The sequence below is a fragment of the Salmo trutta genome, chromosome 25, assembly GCF_901001165.1.
Source record: "Salmo trutta chromosome 25, fSalTru1.1, whole genome shotgun sequence".
Lineage (NCBI taxonomy): Eukaryota > Metazoa > Chordata > Actinopteri > Salmoniformes > Salmonidae > Salmo > Salmo trutta.
Window position 1 is genome coordinate 42955967 of NC_042981.1, and position 26999 is coordinate 42982965.

Genomic DNA, 26999 nt, shown 5'->3' on the forward strand with positions numbered 1-26999 from the left:
GCACAGCATACAACCATGATGACAACCAGCCTTGGCGATCAGTGGAAAAAGGTCTGGACAACAGGCCGCACCGAAAAAAACGCATGGTTGCCAAGAAAGCGGTTAGTTTTGCTAGATTCTTAAAATGTGTACGCAACATTTGTGTGTTGGAGTCACTTTTAATTCTTGATTGATCTACCGTTTCTATCATAGGTCACTGTAATCGATGGGGGCTCTTGGCGGTACCATTCCGCTCATCTGATGAAAGTGCACATGGATCAGATTCAAACTTTGAAGACCGAGATCGAGTCATTGAAGGCAGACCAGAAAGAGAAACATTATCTGAGGGCAGAGATACGGGTGACAGCTGATGCATTGGTCCAGAACCGGGTGGCATTGGGGGAGAGTCAGGCGGAGAATGAAGAGGGCGAGGAACGAGATGGAGTCACAATCCATGCCAGGCACACCTGTGAGCTCTGGAACTCCACCTTCGACAGGCAAAGTCAACGTACCTGGCGGGTTCGCCAGGTCGTCGATTCACCCTGACATTTCCATTTCTCTTCTGACAACATAACTTGACCAAGGCAAATGTAGCTTACCAGTGAACCTCCGGGTGTTCATCATTAATACTGTGTCACAGAAGTTTCTGTCCATGACTGATGCAACCCGAAAAAGCATTAAAGACAGAGTTAATGAGTACTTTAGGTCACCGAGAAAGTCTGGATATGGACTGCTCTCCCTTATGTAAGGAATTAGGCACTTCCCCATGTTTACAACAGTATGTACTGTAGGCTATGTTTACTTGTCAGTCTGCACAGTAGCCTAATAAACATGTATATCCAAATGTAAAAGCATATACTGTACAGTACTGTTTCTTTATCAGCATCTTTATGCTTTCGTTATTAAAATAATGATTAAAATACTCTTTCAAAATGCATGTGTTTATTTAGTTATGGATCCATAACGAATTACTTTGGGAATAAATATCACTGAATTACAGAAATACAGAAACATAAGTTGTTTATTGAAACAAATTGTTGCTTACTGGAAAATACTCTTTCAAACATACACGGTCACGTTGTACAGTCATTATGGCTATTAGCAGGTACAGTTGGCTGGAGTCATTAAAACTCGTTTTTCAACCACTCCACAAATTTCTTGTGAACAAACTATAGTTTTGGCAAGTCAGTTAGGACATCTACTTTGTACATGACACAAGTCATATTTTCAAAAATTGTTTACAGACAGATTATTTCACTGTATCACAATTCCAGTGGGTCAGAAGTTTTCATACACTAAGTTGACTGTGCCTTTAAACAACAACAAGTCCAGAAAATTATGTCATGGCTTTAGAAGCTTCTGATAGGCTAATTGACGTCAATTGGAGGTGTACCTGTGGATGTATTTCAAGGCCTACCCTCGAACTCAGTGCCTCTTTGCTTGACATCATGGGAAAATCAAAAGAAATCAGCCAAGACCTCAGAAAAAAAATTGTAGACCTCCACAAGTCTGGTTCATCCTTGGGAGCAGCCACTATTGAAGGCTATCAAGTGCTTCTCAAAGATGCCTTCTGGTGGTCAAACTAGCACTAACTAGCATTAATGGTACCAGTAGTTGGCCATGCAAGCTGTGATGCAGTACGCTGCAACTTTTAAAGGACGAACCACTGTATGTGTTATATCATAGTTTTGATGTCTTCACTATTATTCTACAATGGAGAAAATAAAATTAAGAAAAACCCAGGAATGAGTAGGTGTCTCCAAACTTTGACTGGTACTGTGTATATATATATATATATATATACATTATTTTCTCCATTGTAGAATAATAGTGAAGACATCAAAACTATGATATAACACATACAGTAATATATATATATATATATATATATATATATATATATATATTTATTTATAGGATTAGATGGCAGTGCAATTTCCTTTTTTCCCCATTTCCCTTTTCCCTTTTTTGTGAACAAATGTGTAATGCACTTTCCAAACTGTGAAAGGCAGCAATGAGTAACAAAGTGTCTCGTCTTCCGGGAAATCCACACAAAGAGGTAGAAGATTCAAGTTTGAGCATGTCCATTGACAGTTCTTTGTAAATGCTGATATAAGAACATGTGACAATAAAGAGTTGTAAATAATATTGTAACGCCCTTAACCCAACATTGAGCAACCTTGTCATAATGGTTAAAAGTACTATATGAGGTGTTATTGCCTAACACTGACAAAGTATAACAGCGTTAGCACCAAGCGCAGTGTTAATTTAACACTGCAACGTGTGGACCCATATACACATTGGCCCAGAGTTAAATTTAAAACTATCAGTGTTGACTCAATACTGGAGATTCTGCTGTGTAGAAACCCCAATGAGCTAGAGATGAGAAGTGGACATGAAACACGTCTGACAATTCAGGACCCAGGTGGATCCCGTTGCCTCAGGAATAGCCCTGTTGAATGGTTCTGTTGCGTTCAAAATTACTCATTGTAGATCCTCCGACTCTCAACGACTTCTGAATGGAAAGGAAATGATGGGTTAAGGTACAGAATCTGATAAAACAAACAATGGAGGGCCCTGTGCAAAACAGGTAGGGTGCCAGTAGGTGTCATTTGCTATAAACCAAGCCTTATTCTTGTATAAAATGGAGCCATTACATGTACAGTACAGACCATTAAGCTAATATCACTTAAGTAGCTGATAAACATATTTATGGCTGACTTCAGGACACGGAATGAACTAAAACTATTTGTTTATAACAGCTATTTCTATTTTTGTACAATTTATCCTGGCATGATCTCCGAAGAGATAAACGTGGGAGTACACCTCAAATACAACTCACATTGCCATGGAATGATTTTTCACTCCGTATCGTCAATAGTTATATTCATTGCTTAACCTTTTGAGTTCCATTTTACAACTCCCTCCCTGACTAGCACCATCATGCTGTGCATGTCTTGTGAGATTAGCCAATATTCAAATAATAATATACCTAAGTGTTTCAAACTGATTTACAGTATATCACCTCAACATTGACAGAGAAAATCAGTTATTCAATACTAAGCCCTTGAGATCAACCCACCAGATGTGGCATACATGATAAAGCATAATATGTCTCGACACTGGAGGACTGGGTGGGTCTCCAGTGGGTCACACTACACATTTCCCAGAGTGCCACTTCTCTAAACCCAAAGTTAAAGAAAGCTATGGAAATTACAGAGTTGCCTTAGAAGGAAAAAATAGATATGTTTTGATCATCCTTAAGGCTATTTATTAACGTACTTACTGTGCTCAGCTATAGCATTAGTTTTGTCAGGGATACTAGAAATTAAAGAAGGTTCAATCCTAGGTTTTCTTGAATCTTACCATTAATGCTACCAAGACTTGCAAATGAAGATTTGCCTTGTCTTTCAGTGATCACTAAGAGACAGAACAATTCATCATAAGAGACATGATGCAGTAATTGGTGGCTAAATGTCTAAAAATGGGTACGATGCACACCATCGTATATTCATTCTTCACATGGGTTCCGCATGGGTTTTATTTTTTTATTAAAAAAATATATATATATTTAACCTTTATTTAACTACCTGCTGTTACCAATTTGGAAACTACAGTAATTGTCCCTTTCCCTGTAACAGTTCAAATATGTGATTGGAATTGTTTTGGAACTGGAACAATTAATGGATTTGGAACAGTGGAGGCTGCTGAGGGGAGGACGGAGTGAATGGAATGGCATCAAACACATAGAAACCATGTGTTTGAAACCATTCCACTTATTCTGCCCCAGCCATTAACACGAGCCAGTCCTCCGCAATTAAGGTGCCACCAACCTCCTGTGATTTGGAAATATATTGGAACAAATTCTGCAGAAGAATAGCACAATGACTGAGAACTGCATTTGAACCTCAGATCTCTGACAGCTCATAGAGAATAAGATTCTATACAACTAATCTAATATATGGATTGTAAAGATATTAGCAGAAATTAGCCTACAACAATAAAGGTGCATGCACACACTAAAACTAAACAGTTGCATTTTCAGATCCCGAGTGCCTTTACATTTAGAAAAGCACAAGAAGTAAATGTTATTGTTTTTCCTCCTTCCTTTGTCTGTGGTGTGGATATGTATAATGGGAGACCAATGTCTGGTTCCAAACCATACTTTGCTCTATAACTGTTGATTTTTGCATCCATCCTGTTCCCTCATGTGTGAAATGACCGTCTGGTCTGGGCCATTTAAAGATCCAGGGCCCCACTCCAGGGGAGCTGTCGCCTGCCCAGACACACACGTGTAACATAGCACCAGATTGCATATACAGGCCATTAACAGCAGGAGGAAAAGTCATTGTACTCCAGTTAACTCCAATATTGAAGCAGTATCTGTCCTTAGATATACACTTTTTTGTATCATAGTGAGACCCATACTCCAGGATACTTTGTTGCTTTAGTAGAAGTTGTTTTAAAAAACTGTTGAGGGACATCAAAGATGAAAAAACATGTGTTGGGTTGCACAAGCATTCAAAACAACATTAGCATTATTCCAGGAGGTGTCTCTGAAAGGAGGGGAGTGGACATGGTCCCAGAGTGACCCCTTGCAGGGTACACCCAGTGGTCATCAGACACAGCCAGTCAGTGAGCTTAACTAGAATCAGTGTTAAACAGAACCCACCAAGGAGGGAGACTTGCCCAAGACCTAAAACACACATAGAGCTCATCCAGGCCAGGTTTGAAACTTGACCATGTCGAAACACAGTAAAATGCCCTCTGTCCAGGTGAAAACACTGGTGTTAACTGAAGTGTGGTAAAAACTCTTGCCAGATGTATGTCAGACTTCTGCTCCTGGGCACTTTTCCCAAAAACTATGAGCATAAAGAAATACTTGCACTTATGATTAGCCTAAATGACTTAATTGTGACAGAAATAGATACATGTCTCCTTCCTTCTAGCTGGGTTTTAAAATGAGGTATACTTGATGTCAAAGCAAACTCAGTGGTTGTAGAATTACACCGTATTTAGTGTTCTATACACAATGAGTTTTTATTTTTGAACAATTAATTTGCAACATAAATGAGTATTTCCTTAATATAGAGCAATTAACACTTTTATTTTCAGCCATGTCCAAGATTTGATTACTGTGCTGACTTGTTTGTTGAAATTATACACAGTAACTGCAGTAGAAAACTCTCACATGCATATGGTTCTATTTCCATCTTCATATGTAAATGTACACAGTGGAAATTGAGGGTGGAGACCAAGAGCAGGACAGGATGGCCAAATGGTTAAATTCCATTCAGGATGGCCAAATTCTACCCTTTGTGGTTTCCATATCCAAAATATCAGTCTGATCATTGAATACAGTATGTCCCACAGTGTCCTCAATGTGGATTTACATTATAATTGTTGCTGTCTATGGTTTTAAAGGAAATGGTTTAGACATACCACAGTGAACATGTGCATTGTGTGCTGTATCATGGGCAATGTGTCACGTCCTGATCAGTAAAAAGGGTCATTTGTCATTGTAGTTGGTCAGGGCGTGGCAGGGGGTGTTGTTTTTGTGTGTTTTGGGGTTTGTTTGTTTCCAGGAGATATGTTCTAGTTGTCATTTTCTATGTTTGTTTTTCTTTGTGTGGCCGAGTATGGTTTCCAATCAGAGGCAGGTGTCGTTAGTTGTCTCTGATTGGAAGTCATACTTAGGCAGCCAGTTTTTTCCTGTGGGTTGTGGGTGGTTGTTTTTCTGTATAGCCTGTATGCCTTACGGGACTGTTGATTGTCGGTTTGTTATTTTTGTTTAAGTGTTCACTTTATTACGTTAATAAAAGAAGATGAGCACTCAACACGCTGCGCTTTGGTCCCCTTTCATCGACGCTTGTGACACAATGGTGTTTTTCCTCAAACAGGTTATTGTATAATTCTGTTATTTAGACAACTTATTTACATTATTCTAATTGGGGAATGTGTCTGGTGAATGGTCCTTAAATTGGAGTACTACACTGAGTCCACAGACACTGTTAGTACGCAATAAATATTATACACTGAGTATATCAAACATTAAGAACACCTGCTCTTTCCTTGACATAGACTGACCAGGTGAATCCAGGTGAAAGCTATTATCCCTTATTGACGTCACTTGTTAAATCCACTTTAATCAGTGTAGAGCAGGTATTCCCAAACTGGGGTAGGTACGCGCAATGTCGTCGGGGGAACGCCAAATAAAAATGTGATTCATATTTAAAATGTTATATTCTTACATATATCTTCACATTTTCAAACAGTACATTTATATTTTCCAACGAGATATACATTTGGGTGAGTTTTTTTCTCGCCTGAGCAGCCTCGTTTCACTGCCAAAAATATAATTAAACCATCTACTGTTCAAGGAAATAACAACACAATGTTAAATACAGGTAGCCTAGTCAAATAATTAGCATCCAATCACATCAACTGTTACTCTCTCGCGGGAAACCTTCACTCTTGCGCAGACATTTAGAAACGAAACATGACAATTTGAAAAATAAGCCACGGGAGTTTTTTGAGCAAGAATAAAGACGACTTTCGAGTAGTAAGACATGTATAAAAGCAACAGATACCATTAATAAGAAGGGGCTAGAAGCATCTTATATGGTGAGCTACCGAGTGGCTAGGACAGGCAAGACCCATATTATTGTGGAGGACTTAATTCTTCCTGCTGCCACAGATATGGCCGGTGACAATGCTGGTGGAATAGGCCCAAAAAACTATACAGACAATTACTTAATCAAACAACACTGTTTCACGACGCATCAGTGAAATGGCAGGAGATGTTTTGAAACAATTACTGCTTCGCATACAAGCCAGTGAATTCTATGCGTTACAGCTGGATGAGTCAACAGACATGGCGGGCCTGGCACAGTTCCTGGTATATGTCCGTTACGTTTATGGGGGGTCAATTAAGGAAGACATCCTCTTCTGGAAACCGGGACAACTTGAGAGAATATTTTTAAAGTACTGGACAGCTTTGTGACATCAAATGGACTTTGGAGGTCAAGATGTGTTTGCAGAAGAGGATGTACTGATGGCACAAAAGCCATGACAGGGAGACATAGTGGAGTGGTAACGCGTGTGCAAGCAGTTGCTCCCGAAGCCACTTCTTTACACTGCAGCACCCACCGAGAGGCTCTTGCTGCCAAGGGAATGCCTGACAGCTTGAAAGACATTTTGGACACTACAGTGAAAATGATTAACTTTGTTAAAGCAAGGCTTCTGAACTCTTGTCTATTATCTGCATCATGAAATTATATGGGCAGTGTTTTTTTACAACATACCGAAGTGCACTGGTTATCAAGGGGCAAAGTATTGACATGTTTTTTTAAATTGAGAGACGAGCTTAAAGTTTTCTTCGCTGACTATAATTTTCACTTGTCTGACCACTTGCATGATGACAAGGCTATGATTAAGAAGTTGGAGCTCTTTTCTGTCTGCATTAGCAAGGACAACATACAGCTCTTTCCGTCATTGTATGATTTTTTTGTGTGCAAATGAACTCAAGCTTATGGACAATGTCAAATGTGATATAGCGAAGCACCTGAATGAGCTGGGTGTGCAATTACACAAGTACTTTCCAAAAACTGACGACACAAACAACTGGATTCGTTATCCCTTCCATGCCCTGCCTCCGGTCCACTTACCGATATCTGAACAAGAGAGCCTCATCATAATTGCATTTTTTTTTATTTAATCAGAAGCCACTGCCAGATTTCTGGATTGGGCTGAACTCGGAGTATCCTGCCTTGGCAAATCGTGCTGTGAAGACACCGATGCCCTTTGCAACCACGTACCTATGTGAGAGTGGGGTCTCGGCCCGTGCTAGCATGAAAACGAAATACAGGCAAAGACTGTGTGTGGAAAATTATTAAAGACTGAGACTCTCTCCAATACAACCCAATGTTGCAGAGTTATGTGCATCCTTTCAAGCACACCCTTCTCATTAACCTGTGGTGAGTTATTCACCATTTTTGATGAACAAATAAGGTTTTATATGTAAGATGGCTAAATAAAGAAAGAAAATTAATGATTATTATTATATTATTATTTGTGCCCTGGTCCTTCAAGAGCTCTTTGTCACTTCCCACGAGCCGGGTTGTGACAAAAAGTCACACTCATTCTTATGTTTAATAAATGTATCGTATAGTGTTTGTGTGGCAGGCTTACAATGATGGCAAAAAACAACATTTGAGAGTGCGTCGACCCTGGTGCTAGAGAGGGTACGCAGCTGGAGGTTGAATGTTTAAAGTGGTACGGGAATAGAAACATTTTGGGAACCACTGGTGTAGAGGAAGGGGAGGGGATTAAAGAAGGACTTTTAAGCCTTGAGACAATTGAGACATGAATTGTGTTTGTGTGCCATTTAGAGGGTGAATGGGCAAGACAAAAGATTGAAGTGCCTTTGAACGGGGTATGGTAGTAGATGCCTGGCGCACCGGTTTGAGTGTGTCAAGAACTGCAACGCTGCTCGGTTTTTCACGTTCAACAGTTTCCTGTGTGTATCAAGAATTGTCCACCACCCAAAGGACATCCAGCCAATTGATACAACTGTGGGAAGCATTGGAGTAAACATGGGCCAGCACCCCTGTGGAACACTTTCGACACCTAGTAGAGTCCATGCCCTAACGAATTGAGGCTGTTCTGAGGGCAGAAGGGAATGCAACTCAATATTAGGAGGTGTTCCTAATGTTTAGTATAACTCAGTGTATATTGCGAATTCACCATAAAACTTGAAACTAATGATTGGGTAAGAAGCAGACACAGTGCCTAGTGGAAGTCGTCACACCCCTTGCACAGCTGTCAAATGTTGCTGCCTTAAAGGGATAGTTCATCCTAATTGCAAAATGGCATATTAGTTTTCTTTCCCTGTAAGCAGTCTATAGACAAGGTATGACAGCAATCCATGCTTTGGTTTTGTTTCCCTGGCCACTGTTTCAAATGCTAACTTTTTAACAGTTTTGGCACAAATTCAATGCAAATAATTGGATTTGGGGCGGCAGGTAGCCTAGTGGTCGGCCAGTAACCGAAAGGTTGCTGGATAGAATCCCCGAGGTGACAAGATAAAAATCTGTCGTTCTGCCCCTGAACAAGAAAGTTAACCCACTGTTCCCAGGTAGACCGTCATTGTAAATAAGAATTTATTCTTAACTGACTTGCCTAGTTAAATAAAGGTTCAATAAAAAAAACAATGGTACCTATAATTATTATCATTTTCACGCATTATGTCCAAATCATCCTAAAGTATCTAAAAATGGATTGTGTAACTGAATGAAGTTACTTATAGAGGATTTTGACGTGAAATGGGAAAATGTTAATATAGGTACCATTGACTTGCATTGGATTTGTGGAAGCTACTCTGTGTAGCTTCCACAGTTAGTGTGAATCAGCTCACCCCTAAGACTACACACAAACTCTGGCTCTGTGAGATCCTTCTGGCAGGTATTGCACACCAGACCCTTATCCAATTTCAGCATTCTTTTTGAGGCTTGGGCCTGAGGGGACAAGAGATGAATATTAATGCAATACATAACATGTATTAATAAAATGGAGTCTACGTCCACATTATGAATACCTGAAGATTCCCATTATAAATAAAGCAAGTGCATCCCTGAGAAAATATTGAAGCATGTGCTCACCCAAGTGCACTTGTGTCTAAGGAGTTCTACCTGGGCCAGACCCCTCTCTACCCCTGCCATTCGTCTTTGATGGAAAGTCCCTCTAAGAGACCCCAACAGGAACTGGGAGACCAGCTGAACAGACCAGGAATCCGGCAGAACCTGGAGGACTATTTCCAGTTCAAAAGCAGCAGCATTGGCATTCAACAGGTCCACAGCTGCACTTGCTAGCTCATTGGAGCCCAGGTAGATCTGGAGCAGGGTGAGGAAAAGTGTGTGTTCCAGTTCTCTTTCCTGCCATCCAGCAGCCCTCCTGCAGTAGGCCCCTGCAACCTGGAGGTCCCTCTCTTTGTGGACCAAGGTCTGTAGGGCCTGATAGTGGTCACCATCTCTCCCGAGCAGGATGGCCTGCTCTATGTGCAGGACTGTCGGCTGGATGGCCTCTGTAATATCAGTCATACTTATATTATTATAAAACTATAATCACATATACTATTCAATCTAACTGTGGATGAATGAATATGACGTTTATTAAGCTACATCAATCCTAATGAATATGGAGTTTAATAAGCTACATAATTCTTAGAGCGCAACAAGAGTAATAATTATATTTATCCTGTTAAGTAGTTTTGATTAAATAGTTACGTGAGTAAGGATTTCCTACATACATTAAGCATGATACATTTTCATATGACTCACATACCATGTACTGTCATGGTGTCATAGAGGGAAGACTGCCACAGCAACTGTTGCAGTTTATCTCTGGTCATTCCTCCATCTGAATCCGTACCCTTTCCATTCTGTAAGGCTCTGAGTATCTGGGTGACATATGTGGTGACCAAAAGGGTATGATGCTTCTCCTCCTGAGAAATGATAAAAAGAGGGGGGATACAAATATGTGCCTTTTAATTAATTTCAAACAACAGTTTATTATGGGTAAAAGTGGTGTGGTGCTATTGATATACTGGTGGTACCAACCTCGCTTTTCAAATCATGGACCAAAAATTCCAGGAACAACATCAAAGCTAGAGAGTACTTCTTTAAAAAAGTGAGGACATCGTCCTGTGCAAATGTGTCTTGGTCTTCTGGATCTCTTTTTGTGAAAATCTGTATTCCAACCTTAAAAGTTACAGTAAAGAAATTACACTAAAATAGGTCAACATGAGGTATAGTTCCGATCAAATAATGATGTTATTTATTATAATTATAACATTTTATACTTTTTTATCATATAACTCTGCCCTCTACAGTTGAGCTATATGGATACTCAGATACCTCCTGGTTTCTTTGGAGAGCCCAGTCTGCAAACGTCCAAACGACGTCTTTCTGTTTTAGTCGACTGAGAGTTCTCACAATGTGCTCATACACATTTGAACATGAGCTGTCTTCATATTGCCCATCAGTAATTTTCACCCAAGTCTGCAACATTGTGAGAACCAGGCCAAATAACATTTGTGATGACAGTACTTTTACACATCTTATTTTCAGTATGGTCTGAAATCCTAATTTAAGCAGAAACTACATTATATCATTGTTCACAAATATGGTACAAAGTAAGATACAAAGAATATGCTATTGATTAGACTGGTTAAAATAAATGCAAATCATCTATTTATTGAATGCTAAACTCAGAGATTACCTGGATTGCTTTGATATGGTGACCATGACTCTGGTAGAGTAATCCAAGTGTGAAAAATCTGAGATGACAGTATAATGAAATTTTAGCAGTATTATATTAAATGAAGCATTGCAAGATTCAAATATGTTGTTCTCAGTTTATACTGAACAGCCACCCATTCTCACCTCTTGTGCAGCTCAAGGAGAGGCACACATTTGTCGATTGAGCAGGAATTGGGAGAGGACACAAGTGTGTCCAGGTCTTCTCTGTCACCTTGCTCTGTGTATATTCTCAGTTGTGCAGTATCGATATCCTCACTGCACTCAAATCCCTGCTTCGTCCCTCGAACCACCCTTAGGAAATCGCCCAGGAAGTCTAGATACTGTTGAAATGTGGTCCTGTCCTCTTGCCGTAGTGCCAAGAGCTCCTTTGCGTTGTTCACTTTGACCAGCTGGGAATGAAAGGTCTCACAGAGTGGTTCCATCTCTGGATACAAGCTGATGATTTCTCTAGGGTCCAACTCACCTTTGCTGTCGAAAACAGGAATGAATAATTGAAACATTTCAACAGACAGCAGAACTAATAATTCAAACTGTTATAACAAAGCAATAAATAATGCTATTGACATTATCTACTTTCACTATGATTGAAGGTAGTTTCTTTAAATTAGGGGTCCATACTGAAAATAAGATGTGGAAAAGGACTGTCCTCACATAAAAAGTTCTTTGGCCTCTGAAAAAGACTCCTGGTAGAATTTAATGAATCCATCCATGCAAGTGATGATCTTATGCAGCTCCTGTCAAATGAAATACATTTGTAAAATCAAATATCTTCTAAGATCTGGTACATATTAAAAATAAGCATATTGTAAATCAATTAATTTTTCTCAAGTCACTGGGGCTGAAGTTAATGTGTTTGCAGCTAAATCTTAAGAGCAACACGTTAATGTATGTCTAAATTTAGTACCCACAAACCCAGATTTCAATGCTTTCGAGACAGACAAAGTATAATGAAAAAGTAATGAACAGAAGGCATATTCATTCAAGAATCCTCAATTCAACCCTTGACCTATAACTTGAGAATCTACCCCGATTCCAATAAATCTCTGATACCATCTGTTGCCTTGGTGCATGCTGTATTTCATCATACACCTCCATGTGCAGCTCAATAACTGATGAACATGATTACCCTGATGAAATATTAAATTCATATTCCATGTTATGAGGGTTTTAATATATTTAATGCTGTCTACACATGAGTTATAAAGCTCTAATATAGAATACAGTTCTGATGCAATTTTGAACTTGTAGTCCTGGGGATTAGACTATTGTAGTATGTGAATAGTTGGATTAGTTTTTGTCTTTATTTTCTAGGATGGAAGAGTCAAGGAAGATGAGAGATTAATCATCTGTTCAACTGTTTATAATCTGTGTTTTACCTTGTAAGAACCCTTGTGTACAAGAGCTTGCATTGTCTGGGTTCGACTTGCCTGCCTGGCCTGAGTCCTTTCATTTTCAAAGTCATAACCATGTTTGATTAATTACGTGAGAGTTGTAGTTCTTATTCTTGGTGTTCAGTTAGGCAATTTGATTCAGAGTCAAAAGGAGATCTTGTTTATTGTCAGTGATTACCTTGTAAGAAACCTGTGGAAGATGAGCTTGAACTCCACCAAGCAGTCCCAATGCCTCCTCCACTCTCTCATACCTTACCAGGGTTTGGATCTGCTCCTCAAATGGTACATGGGACAAACCGAGGATCTCTCTCTCCATAAAAATGTACACACCCTCTAAAGAGAGGATAACATTGACATGTTCTGACAGAAACCCAAAACAGAGTATTCGAACCAGAGTGGAAGTCACAGTATGCAGAATGACCACAATTAAACATTGTCATCAGCACTGACTGAAATTAATAAAAATGTAAATGTGTTATTGGTTGGCAGCTTGATTGATTTGTTGGTCCAATACACTGTAAACCCTTTCTTGTAAATTACCGTAGAAAAAGGTACAGTATGTTACCGTACTGTATTTTTGCAGTATTCAATACCGTTACTGTGATCTTTTTTTTACTGTTGTTTTTATGGTAACTTACAGGCAACTGGCTGCCTGTAAGTTACAGTAAAACAACAGTATAATGCATTACAGTGATCGTATTATGGTAATTGTAATTAATGACTGAATGGGTTAATTAATTAATTTAATTAATTGTGGAGAAATGGGGTTTGTATTTTACAGTATTTTACCGTAATTACATTGAATTGCTGCAAGCAGGTTGGCTGCTATGTGTTTACATATTACAGAATATCAATGAATGCCAGTTTGGAAGCCTTTGTTAAGGCCTCCAGAAGTGCAAGTGATATAAGACCACATTTTGGTATTTTATATCACTTGCAATTCTAGAGGCCTTAACAAAGGCTTCCAAATAGTGACAGGGCTAAACAGACCAAAGGACATGTCAAATGCACAACCATTAAAGGTTTAAGACTTGCGGAAACTCCAATATGTCGCTTATATACATTTAATTGATAGGACACTACTACCACATTTCAGTTAAATTGGTACAGCACTCTTGGTACAACACAAGGCACACAAGGCATGCCTCAAAATATGTTAATGACCCAGAAACAACAATACCATGCACCCACTAGTGGTCAAAAGGTTTTGGCGCTCCAAAGTACTCTATCGTACTTTTTTCTGTGGGGTGGAAGTTACAAGCCATTGGAAATACAGCAACAAATAACATATTTCTTACATTAAAGAATGTACTTTGATTTTGTCAACCATGTGCTCTTTGAGCGCCGTTATATTTTGAAGTAAGTGAACTGCTACTGTATTTTACATAGCATATTTTATGGTAAAGTCCAAAATACATAAAATATTACGAGAATGTCCAAAATACGTCAAATATTTCCCAACCGTTGAATATTTTCACGCAATGCAATGTAATTTACGTAATCTACTGTATTCAGTTTATACAATGATTTAGAGTGATAATAACAGGATGGTTTTACAGTGTACCTGTTGTTGAGAGTAGGCCCCTGGCCCTAAGCAGAGGCACAGTCTGTTTAAGATGCTGATCCACCATACTGTAGACATAGAGAGCCTGAGGCTGCAGGGCCAGGATGTAGGGGTAACACACCACCGCTGCCAACAGCTCCTCAGACCACTGCACTGGTGGCCGCTGGCATATGCCATTCTTCATGACAAACATGCCTGTGGCAAACAAATAATAGTACATCTATACAACAAATATCCTATAGATACGTAAACTGTACCAACCAACACGTTATTTTAAATAACACATATTAGTCACTCATTTTGTAGATTATAATGATATCTTACAGTAAATGTGTAAAAACAGGAAATCTATACTTTTCCCAGCAGTGGAGTTGTATCCTTCTGTGTTCACTGCCGTCATGAATGGCGATATAAACATGACCAATTATTTATTATAAGCTACTAGTGTGGTGTTGTTTATATTATGTACAGGCACAGTGCTTGACTATAAAATCAGACAAAGTAGCTGTCTATAAGGTGTCTGATGTGTTTGTCCACAGACATTATTTTGAAGGGTACAGAGCATGTGCTGCGTGTGAGTGTAATTGTTTTCATGACAGTAGCTCTTACCCAAGGAGCCGGGCCCATTTAAAAGGAATTCCCCTTTTCCTGCGGTGCTCACAATGATATTCTGCCTGCTCAGGTTGTGAGGGAAGAGATCAACGGTGCTTCCACTCTTGTGATCGTGGAGGAAATACCTGTCACTGGTTGCCACACAGAAAGTGTTATCATCCACAGCTAAGGCCACAGGGTCCTGGGGTAGAGACACCTCTTTTACACAATCCCATCTCTCCACCCCCACAACATGGATGCGGACCACTCTGCTTCTGCTAGAGGCTGTCACCAGCTCCACAAACACAGACTGCGATGAGGTTGACAGTGCCGATTCACACACCTCAAAGAAAGACACGTGTCGGATCCGCTTGAGGAAAGGAAGGGGTTCTAGGGAGAACATGTTGAGGGCGCTAACGGAACGATCCCACAGAACCAGAAGGTGATTGAGAACTGGTATCACCCTTAATTGGGTGACTGGGCTGCTTGAGCCTAGCAGTTTCACCCTCCCCTCCCGAGGACTTTGACTGGAGTTCTTCGAGTCACTGGTGCTGGGTAGGATAAGGTGTTGGACCAATGAGTCTTTGGTTCCAATGTATATATTTCTGTCGTAACACTCCAGGCTATGGATGCTGAATTTGTCTTTTTCTTTAGGGTTGGGAAGTTTTTCATAGACTTGCACTTGAGTAAAGGCTTTCAAACTCATTGCTACTGTATTTGTTGATGTTTGCTGCTGTTCTCGATATTAGATTAGAATACCCTAGATAAAAAAATAAAGCAAATAATGTTTCATCAATGATCTACAACTGAACCCAAAAAAGTTTAAAATGGAAATGTATTTCACCAATGTTGTCACAATGTTATAATGCAAATCTATCATCAAATGAAAAAGTATATTCACAAGGTTTAGATAAATATCTATTCATATTTATTATAATAAATTGTCCTTACCTCGATCTTGTGTTGTTAGAAATCCCTTCTCATCTGAAGTGTAGTTTGACCTCATCATGTGACTCCCATCCTGAGAGGAAGTCTGTGTCAGCATTTTACACCACTTATTCTCAGCCTAGGAGTACAATTGCACAATGCCACCACAAGTTAAACCATAAAACCGTTTTTACAAGGATGAAAACAATCTGTGTTGAGGAATTATATTTTGACGTGCCACAAAACTTAAAATGAATTGTAGTGTTTGGTTTGTGGTCAGTGGACAATGTGTCAGGGAACAGTAGGTGAACATTCAGTATAAACTGGGGTATGTTTAGTAAGGTGCAACATTCATAATGTTATAGAAATGCAACAGGCCTTTCTGTAATATGGGAAAGCAAGTGCTCTTCCAAGATGTCATGTTTACAGTATATGCTGTGCCTATTTTACAGCAAGTTTAGTGCACTGTGTCTGTGACCTGACATAATTGGTTACATCCTCTGGATGGCATCATTGCTACAAGTTTCTTATCAGAAACAGCCCTTACAATCTTCAGTACAAGAGACAAAAGACATGATCCCGTACAACGTTTTATTAATTAAAGCAAAGCAGTGTCATACATTTAACACAACAGATACATTCCATTTTAGGCATTCATAAAATAGGGTCACATTTTTTAGTTGAACAAAAGATTGTCACCTTATTTGAACTACTACAAAACAACTATTACATTGATGTGAATAATGATGAACACATAACATGCAAACAGGACAGACTAATGTGCAGACAAAATTATTGGGGTCAACTATACCCCTTTGTCATGTAGATTATCACAAGTTAAATGATTCTGTAAATTATAGATTTAACTTGGCAAACAATTATATTACTTCTCTTGAAAAGGGAAGCTACAGGTGGACATCAAAGGCTCCTGTCCTCACAATCATCACACTAGCAATGAAACAACAACAATAAAAGGTAAATATCGTGACCATCTTCTGTCACTTCTTGCTGGGTAGGGATTTGTTGTGGTGTTTCAAAATATGTTGTAATAGTAATGTTTCGAGTGTGGTTTGACCATTTGCTGGATCGTTACAAGGTCACTTCTCTCTGCTGCAGTCGGTGCACAGGATGTCGTCGTGCTGGGTGAGGAAGCCACGGCCCACTAGAGACACGGAGCACTGCATGCAGGTGAAAGACTCGCTGTGCCACAGGTGCTCCTCAAAGGAGATGTACTTGGTTCCTGCCAGACCTGCCACAAAAGGACACACAGATTCAGACACAGATATGCACACATATAAACCCACCTACTGTATCAGCACAGCACACTATGCAGAATAATGCACGCATAGACACACACACACTTACAAGTACACACATATGATGTTACAAACACAAACACCAAGAGACAACATGTGATTGCATGGCATAAATAGAGAATATTCATAGAAAATCTTAGCCTGAAGGGTGAGAAAATGAATGACAATATTCGTAGGGTGACTCACCGGTGATGGGTTTGGTGCAACCCCCACACTTCTTGGCATAGAGGTTGCTAACGCAGTTCAGACATTAGGGTTATTTCTCTCTGGAGGGGAGACGCTGTCCTGAAAGCTGCTTCTTACAGCTGATGCGCAAGAAACACTCACGGTGCCAGGATTTGTTATTGTAAGTCACACCAGTCGTAATGGCCTTAAGGCAGTATTTCTCAAACTAGGAGTTGCGACCTCATGTGGGGTCGCGAGAGGTAGTCAGAAAAAACTATTGCGCTTTGTTCATAGAACCGGGGTTAAGTCAGGAGCGGTTGTAATAAACAGAGCGGTTTCTGTTTTATTCCTACAAATGTAGCTTTATCTTTTGAACAATTTAAGCTAGAAAATATTATGACCCCATCACTGAAAGATAAGCCTCAAGAACATCATGCAAGAACTCATTAGAACAGAGCGGACAAGACCAGTCACTAAATCAGACTGGGGGAAAAAAGAACATCAATGATGATGATCTTTTCTACACAGAAAATCATACAAACTTATTGCATGGTGATCTTCTGAACTTCCCAATACCTTTCTGATGCATTTCAGTCACTTCAAACCATACTTCCTTCAGATTGAAATACTGTCAAAAGTACTGCCAGAACGATTTGTAATAGACTGTCATAGCCCCAATTAAAAAAAGTGAACAATGGCCGTTGATTACATCACTTCTTTCGAAAAAAATGTTATGATCAAAATGGGGTCACGGGACAAAAAGGTTTGGAATCCCCTGCCTTAAGGAGAGACACACACACACACAGAATGTACAAAACACATGTTCTTTCCATTACATGACCAGGTGAAAGCTATGATCCCTTATTGATGTCACCTGTTAAATCCACTTCAATCAGTGTAGATGAAGTGGAGGAGACCGGTTCAAGAAGGATTTTTGTGCCTTGAGATAATTGAGACATGGATTGTGTATGTGTGCCATTCAGAGGGTGAATGGGCAAGACAAAATATATAAAAAGGGGTGCAACTCAATATTAGGAAGGTGTTCCTAATGTTTTTTATAACTCAGCGTATAAGAAACATACAATGACACATTTTTCTAGCGTGCTGCTTATACAGTATGTAGGGTATCCAGATCCTATAATATTATGTCACAGTGTAAATAAAAACTTATCAGAACCCTTGTTATTTAACAAAGTCCAAACCATGAGACTGTACACTCTAAAACATGCTGGGTTAAAAACAATCCAGCGCTGCGCAAATGGTGGACAAAACAATTGTTGGGTAATTTTGACCTAGCCAGTTGGGTCACTTAGAGGCGTAGCTTTCAGATAGTTATTTTAGAACAGCCATGAGAGTAAATGTAATTCTAGTTAATACATTTATTAAAATGTGTCGTGTTAAAATATTAAAGAAACATTTAGTTTCTCAAACTAACAGTAAACAAACTTAACATGATTAACAGGAATGCAATTTCTCTCATGGGTGGCCAAAAATAACTATCTGAAAGCCATCTCCTGAATAATAACGAATGGATTACATTAAAAAAGACCCAGCTGCTAGGTCAACCCAGCATAACAATGAATGAAAACCCAACTGATGGTTAAATTAGGTTATTTTCAGGATGTGTAGCCATTTGGAGGCATGGCTTCGAGATAGTTATTTTTGGCCACCTGTGAGAGTAAATGTTAATCATGTTAACTTTGTACACTGCAATTTTAATTTCTTCTTCAATATTTTTGCACATTAAATATTTTTATATAAATGTCATAACTTTCATTTCAATATTATATTAAAGTAGTAACATTGGGATATGCACAGGCACCTGAACACATACTCTTCTGTAAGTCTCATAAAAGCTACAAGTTTCAGTGCTCAACCTTAACATGTTATGACAATACAACAGAACATGAACCATAATGACATTTACTCTCAAGGGCGGCCAAAAACAACTATTTGAAAGCCACACACCATACTAAGCCACACCTCCAGTCTTTTGATCTGGCCCGGAGGGTCATAGTGCAATAACCCATCATCAACCTAAATAAATGACCCAACTGACTGGGTCAAAATAACCCAACTGTAAAGTTCTTAAGAAAAAATACTTTAAAGTACTACTTAAGTAGTTTTGGGGGTATCTGTACTTTACTATTGATATTTTTCACTACACTACATTCCTAAAGAAAATAATGTACTTTTTACTTCATACATTTTCCCTGACATCCAAAAGTACTCGTTACATTTTGAACGCTTAGCAGAGCAGGACTGGGAAATGGTCCAATTCACACACTTATCCCTGGTCATCCTGATTGCCTCTTTTCTGTCTGACTCTCTAAACACACATACTTTGTTTGTAAATTATGTCTGAGTGTTGGAGTGTGCCCCTGGCTATCGGCAAATTAAAAAACAAGAAATTGGTGCCGGTTTATTTAATATAAGGAATTTGAAATGATTTATACTTTTACTTTTTATACTTAAGTATATTTTAACAATTACATTTACTTTTGATACTTAAGTATATTTAAAACCAAATACTTTGACCTTTACTCAAGTAGTATTTCACTGGGTGACTTTCTCTTTTACTTGAGTAATTTTCTATTAAAAGGCATCTTTTTTACTGAAATATTACAATTGGGTACTTTTTTCACCACTGGTTCTGTCCAATACTTACCCAAATTAGTTTATTTTTAACCAAGCATTATTTTAAGTATAGGATTCATACTTTTTTACAGGCACAGCACTGATAGACAAATTGCTTCTCCAAGCCGTGCATGCTGAAGTAGCCATTGTCTTTGGGTTGAAGAACTTGGATCCTAGTGGCTGCTGGCAAAGGTGGGGACAGGAAGCAGGTCTCATGCCAGCTGTTCCCCTTGTACTCTGTTTTGCGGGAACTTACACTCTTAGAAAAAAGGGTTACAAAAATGTTATTTGCGGAGGGATAGGATTCAACCAAGAACCGTTTTGATCAGAATAACCCTTTTTGGAAGACAAGGGTTCTCTGTAAGGCAAAGGGTTCTACCGAGAACCTTTAACATCCTAAGAACAGTTTTTGGAAGAAAGGGTTCTTTGATGATTCTTTGGAAGGCAAGAAAGGTTATTTGGAAGGCAAGAAGGGTTCTTTGGAAGTCAAGAAGGGTTCTACATAGAACCATATATAATATTTCCCAGCATGCTCTATTGCAGGGAGATTTTCAGAATTGTTTGTTTTACTGTAACATCTGTGTTTTTGCGTATACATTAATTGGTTGATTAATTTTATGCTACACAAAGATAAATAACATACCGTTTTCTAAACCCAATCTATTAGTAATTGGATTAATTGCACCCAGTTTAGATGATTGAGTATTCAATCTTGCCTACCCTGGCAGTCATTCTGAATCCAGGTTTCGGGTGAGTAACAATTCCACTTGTTGGAAATCCTAACTCTGGCTGGATTCCAATAGGAATTACACACCACTTTGCAAGCTAGTATAATGTGACTTGCAGGCCTGATGTGGCCTGTAAACCAGGAGATTCTCAACACCCCCATGTTAGGGTATAACTAGGCCCTATGATATACACTACCGGTCAAAAGTTTTAGAACACCTACTCATTCATGTGTTTTTCTTTATTTTCACTATTTTCTACATTGTAGAATAATAGTGAAGACATCAAAAATATGAAATAACACACATGGAATCATGTAGTAACACAAAAAATGTGTGAAACAAATCAAAATATATTTTATATTTGAGATTATTCAAATAGCCACCCTTTGCCTTGATGAGAGCTTTGCACACTCTTGGCATTCTCTCAACCAGCTTCATGAGGTAGTCACCTGGAATGCATTTCAATTAACAGGTGTGCCTTGTTAAAAGTTAATTTGTGGAATTTCTTTCCTTCTTAATGCATTTGAGCCAATCAGTTGTGTTGTGACAAGGTATGGGTGGTCTACAGAAGATAGACCACCCCTACACACAACTGGGGGGGGGGGATACAGATGATAGCCCTATTTGGTAAAAGACCAAGTCCATATTATGGCAAGAACATCTCAAATAAGCAAAGAGAAACGACAGTCCATCATTACTTTAAGACATGACAGTCAGTCAATACAGAACATTTAAGTTAAAGTTTCTTCAAGTGCAGTCGCAAAAACCATCAAGCGCTATGATGAAATGGGCTCTCATGAGAACCGTCACAGGAATGGAAGACCCAGAGTTACCTCTGCTGCAGAGGATAAGTTCATTAGAGCTACCAGCCTCAGAAATTGCAGCCCAAATTAATGCTTCACAGAGTTCAAGTAACAGACATCTCAACATCAACGGTTCAGAGGAGACGTGTGAATCAGGCCTTCATGGTCGAATTGCTGTAAAGAAACCACTACTAAAGGACACCAATAAGAAGAAAAGACTTGCTTGGGCCAAGAAACCCAAGCAATGGACATTAGACCGGTGGAAATTGTCCTTTGGTCAGGAGTCCAAATTGGAGATTTTTGGTTCCAACCGCCGTGTCTTGGTGAGACGCGGTTTGGGTGAACGGATGATCTCCACATATAAGTTTCCCACCGTAAAGCATAGAGGTGTTATGCTGTGTAGGTGCTTTGCTTGTGACACTGTCTGTGATTTATTTAGAATTCAAGGCACACTTAACCAGCATGGCTACCACAGCCTTCTGCAGCGATACACCATTCCATCTGGTTTGGGCTTAGTGGGACTACAGTGGCTTGCGAAAGTATTCACCCCATTCGCATTTTTCCTATTTTGTTGCCTGACTACCTGGAATTAAAATGGATTTTTGGGGGGTTTGTATCACTTTATTTACACAACATGCATACCCCTTTGAAGATGCAAAACATTTTTTATTGTGAAACAAACAAGAAATAAGACAAAAAAACGGAAAACTTGAGCGTGCATAGCTATTCACCCCCACCCCAAAGTCAATACTTTGTAGAGCCACCTTTTGCAGCAAATACAGCTGCAAGTCCCTTGGGGTATGTCTCTGTAAGCTTGGCACATATAGCCTGCTCCAGCTCCTTCAAGTTGGATGGTTCCGCTGGTGTACAGCAATCTTTAAGTCATCCCACAGATTCTCAATTGGAATAAGGTCTGGGCTTTGACTAGGCCTTTCCAAGACATTTAAATGTTTCCCCATAAACCACTTGTGTTGCTTTAGCAGTATGCTTAGGGTCACTGTCCTGCTGGAAGGTGAACCTCCATCCCAGTCTCAAATCTCTGGAAGACTGAAACAGGTTTCCCTCAAGAATCTCCCTGTATTTAGCATGAAGCATGATAATGCCACCACCATGCTTCAGTGTGGGGATGGTGCTCTCGGGGTGATGAGAGGTGTTGGGTTTTGCGCAAGACATAGCGTTTCCTTGATGGCCAGAAAGCTCAATTTTAGTCTCATCTGACCAGAGTACCTTCTTCCATATGTTTGGAGAGTCTCCCACATTCCTTTTGGCAAACACCAAACATTTTTTCTTATTTTTTTCTTTGAGCAATGGCTTTTTTTCTGGCCACTCCTCCGTAAAGCCCAGCTCTGTGGAGTGTACGGCTTAAAGTGGTCCTACGGACAGATACTCCAATCTCCGCTGTGGAGCTTTGCTGCTCATTCAGGGTTATCTTTGGTCTCTTTGTTGCCTCTGATTAATGCCCTCCTTGCCTGGTCCGTGAGTTTTGGTGGGCTGCCCTCTCTTGGCAGGTTTGTTGTGGTGCCATGTTCTTTCCATTTTTTAATAATGGATTTAATGGTACTCCGTGGGATGTTCAAAGTTACGGATACTTTTTTATAACCCAAATCTGATCTGTACTTCTCCACAACTTTGTCCCTGACCTGTTTGGAGAGCTCCTTGGTCTTCATGGTGCCGCTTGCTTGGTAGTGTAGCAGACTATGAGGCCTTTCAGAACAGGTGTATATATACTGAGATCATGTGACAGATCACGTGACACTTAGATTGCACACAGGTGGACTTTATTTAACTAATTATGTGACTTCTGAAGGTAATTGGTTGCACCAGATCTTATTTAGGGGCTTCATATCAAAAGAGGTGAATACATACGCACGCACCACTTTTCCATTTGACATTTTTTAGAATTTTTTTGAAACAAGTTCTTTTTTTCATTTCACTTCACCAATTTGGACTATTTTGTGTATGTCCATTACATGAAATCCCCCAAAATATCAATTTACATTACAGGTTGTACTGCAACAAAATAGGAAAAACACCAAAGGGGATGAACACTTTTGCAAGGCGCTGTATCATTTGTTTTTCAACAGGACAATGACCCAACACACCTCCAGGCTGTGTAAGAGTTATTTGACCAAGAAGGAGAGTGATAGAGTGCTGCATCACAGTGCTGCAACACTTTTTCATTACTATATGATTCTATATGTGTTATTTCATAGTTTTGATGTCTTCACTATTATTCCACAATGTTCAGAATAGTAAAAATTAAGAAAAACCCTTGAATGAGTAGGTGTTCTTAAACTTTTGACCGGTAGTGTATGTAGTGTATTGTTAAAATCAGGCTGTTTGAACCGTTCATAAAGGGTTCTTGGATGAACCCTTCATACATGGTTCTAGTAAGAACCTTTAGATTATAAAATGGTTCTTGGTAGCACCTTCATAGAGAGACAACCATATACAGATGGTTATTTGAAGAACCCTACGTAGAGGGTTCTACACAGCACCAAAAAGGGTTCCCTTATGGGGACAAACCAAAGTACCCTGTATGGTTCTCTTTTACACCTTTTTTTCAACAAAAATACATATTTTATCATAATAAATATCATCATCATTGTTGTCCAACAGTACCGGGCATGATGGTTTTCTTGCAGTTGGAGCACTTGTAGGAGTACTCATGGGAGTAACACTCTGTGCCCTTTCATCCTTAGCTGCAAAGGGCTTTTCCATGAGAGAGCGGCTGCATTTGGCACACTTGAAGCACTGCTCATGCCAGTGGTGATCCATATAAGACAGATCCTATCAAACAAACATATAGACAGTGTTAACCATTGAATAGTTCAGAATGATGGTTATTATTGACACAGTAATTTCAGTGATTAAATGTATCCCATGATTTGTAAATGGTTTCTTACTGAGATTACTGTTTTGCTTATCAATTGGCTTACCTTATCATTTATTACATAACCATTTTTTGTTTTAGTTGTCATTGGTTAATTTCTGAAGAACTTATATATAGCTTAAAATCATGGTTTTTAACATTAATTGGAAGGTCATTCTTCGAGAGAACTACAATAAATACAATCTTATTTGCATGTCAAAATGTCATGGGATGCATTTTCCAGTCTTTATTCTTTGAGGGTATATGTCCATAAGGATTGTGACTTTGATGCAGTCATGCAGTTGAGTTAATTAGATGTCTATAAACGTTTGCTGGTTTAAACCATAACTGACTAAAGGCTTTAAGCCTGACAATCACGTACTTCAGTTTCACTGACGTGCTAATATATAAATATGCACATGAAAATATACATTATATGGGGTCAGTACAAAAATCTTACCGTACACCCAGTAGGCAAAGAGCACACTTCACAGCAATTGGAGAACAGCCATTTTATTACCAGTAATCTCTGCAGAGAATGGACATGCTCCACTGCAAACTAAGGGAGTTTGTGCTGAGCATACTGGCAAACAATTATTTTTGTGAAAAAGTTGTGGTTATGACAAATCTATGTGAATATTGAGAGGGAAGCCATAGGACAAACCCATATGTATATGAGAGGTTTCATATTAATCTCATGGTTTACATTTTTTTTGTGAAACATAAATAAAAACGAAGGATTCAATGGGGTCTGATGTAGAAGTCAAGGCAAACACATGACTTGCACATGTTACTATAGAAGAGTATGACAAACATAGGTAAATTACATATACCTTAACAAAACTCATTGGATAATCACCAAAAGGCATTTTGACTCCAAGGCTTAAGGAGGCTTAAGGGAGGGATTTATTATAAGTGTCCGGATTAGAGTCCCAGGCCTTGAAAGCGGCAACTCTAGCCTTTAGCTTAGTGTAGATTTTTTCTGTAGTCCATGGCTTCTGGTTGGGGTATGTACACTACCGTTTTAAAGTTTGGGGTCACTTAGAAATGTCCTTGTTTTCCAAGAAAACATACATGAAATGAGTTGCAAAATTAATAGGAAATATAGTCAAGACGTTGACAATGTTATAAATAATTGTATCCTTCAAACTTTGCTTTCGTCAAAGAATCCTCCATTTGCAGCAATTACAGCTTTGCAGACCTTTGGTATTCTAGTTGTTCATTTGTTGAGGTAATCTGAAGAGATTTCACCCAATGCTTCCTGAAGCACCTCCCACAAGTTGGATTGGCTTGATGGGCACTTCTTACGTACCATACGGTCAAGCTGCTCCCACAACAGCTCAATAGGGTTTAGATCTCGTGGCTGTCCTGGCCACTCCATTAAAAAGAGAATACCAACTGACTGCTTCTTCCCTAAATAGTTCTGGCATAGTTTGGAGCTGTGCTTTGGGTCATTGTCCTGTTGTACGAGGAAATTGGTTACAATTAAGCACTGCAAAATGGAGTGATAGGGATCTTAAAGAAGGAAGGCTATTACCCTGTACAAATCTCCCACTTTACCACCACCAAAGCACCCCCAGACCATCACATTGCCTCCACTACGCTTGACAGATGGCATCAAGCACTCCTTCGGCATCTTTTATTTTTTTCTGCGTCTCACAAATTTTCTTCTTTGTGATCCGAACACAACAAACTTAGATTAGTCTGTCCATAACACTTTTTTCCAATCTTCCTCTGTCCAGTGTCTGTGTTTTTTGCCCATCTTAATCTTTTATTTTTATAGGCCAGTCTGAGATATGGCTTTTTCTTTGCAACTCTGCCTAGAAGGCCAGCATCCCGAAGTTGCCTCTTCACTGTTGACGTTGAGACTGGTGTTTTGCGGGTACTATTTAATGAAGCTTGAGGACTTGTGAGGCGTTTGTTTCTCAAACTAGACACTAATGTACTTGTACTCTTGATAAGTTGTGCATCGAGGCCTCCCACTCCTCTTTCTATTCTGGTTAGAGACAGTTTGCGCTGTTCTGTGAAGGGAGTAGTATACAGCGTTGTACATGATCTTCAGTATCTTGGCAGTTTCTCCCATGGAATAGCCTTCATTTCTCAGAACAAGAATAGACTGACGAGTTTCAGAAGAATGTTCTTTGTTTCTGGCCATTTTGAGTCTGTAATCGAACCCACAAATGCTGATGCTCCAGATACTCAACTAGTCTAAGAAAGCCAGTTTTATTGCTTCTTTAATCAGAACAACAGTTTTCAGCAGTGCTAAAATAATTGCAAAAGGGTTTTCTAATGATCAATTAGCCTTTTAAAATGATAAACTTGGATTAACTAACACAACGTGCCATTGGAACACAGGAGTGATGGTTGCTGATAATGGGCCTCTGTACACCTATGTAGATATTCCATTAAAAATCTGTCGTTTCGAGCTACAATAGTCATTTACAAAATTAACAATGTCTACACTGTATTTCTGATCACTGTGATGTTATTTTAATGGACACAAAATGTGCTTTCCTTTAAAAAACAAGGACATTTTGAAGTGATCCCAAACTTTTGAATGGTAGTGTACATATACGGTCAATGTGGGGAAGACATCATTGATGCACCTTTACACTCGTACCAGGATTGGACACTGTGGGCTGGAAAGGGAATTTAACTTACGCAGACTTAAACAAGCTTAAAATAATGTCTGTGTGTATAACAGAACT

General features: G+C 39.2%; 2 protein-coding genes across 2 annotated transcripts; both read right to left on the minus strand.

Annotated features, from left to right (window-relative positions):
- Positions 1-9118: 9118 nt before the first annotated feature.
- Positions 9119-15871, minus strand: si:ch211-266g18.9 (transforming growth factor-beta receptor-associated protein 1). Its single transcript, XM_029714063.1, has 12 exons — positions 15795-15871; positions 14862-15603; positions 14253-14447; positions 12867-13021; positions 11949-12031; positions 11421-11765; positions 11257-11314; positions 10893-11036; positions 10596-10736; positions 10321-10480; positions 9639-10060; positions 9119-9494 (listed from the first exon to the last, which is right to left on the minus strand). The coding sequence occupies exons 2-12, from the start codon at positions 15547-15549 to the stop codon at positions 9354-9356; spliced, it is 2532 nt and encodes an 843-aa protein (XP_029569923.1). The 5' UTR covers positions 15550-15603; positions 15795-15871; the 3' UTR covers positions 9119-9353.
- A 471-nt stretch (positions 15872-16342) lies between these two features.
- LOC115162683 (four and a half LIM domains protein 2) lies at positions 16343-26374 on the minus strand. Its single transcript, XM_075074254.1, is given in 9 exon segments — positions 16343-17019; positions 17273-17456; positions 19971-20047; positions 20050-20083; positions 20085-20147; positions 24037-24107; positions 24110-24209; positions 24752-24820; positions 26333-26374. Coding segments are annotated over 9 exon segments (792 nt in total). The 3' UTR covers positions 16343-16867.
- Positions 26375-26999: the final 625 nt, after the last annotated feature.

Excerpts from the sequence above, each read along its gene's own strand:
- si:ch211-266g18.9 (XM_029714063.1), bottom strand. The coding sequence starts at position 15,549 with ATGAGTTTGAAAGCCTTTACTCAAGTGCAAGTCTATGAAAAACTTCCC. Across the intron at positions 13,022-14,252 it reads GGGCCTACTCTCAACAACAG|AGGGTGTGTACATTTTTATG; the intron begins GTACACTGTAAA and ends TCCTCTCTTTAG. Across the intron at positions 11,315-11,420 it reads CTCCTTGAGCTGCACAAGAG|ATTTTTCACACTTGGATTAC; the intron begins GTGAGAATGGGT and ends CTGTCATCTCAG.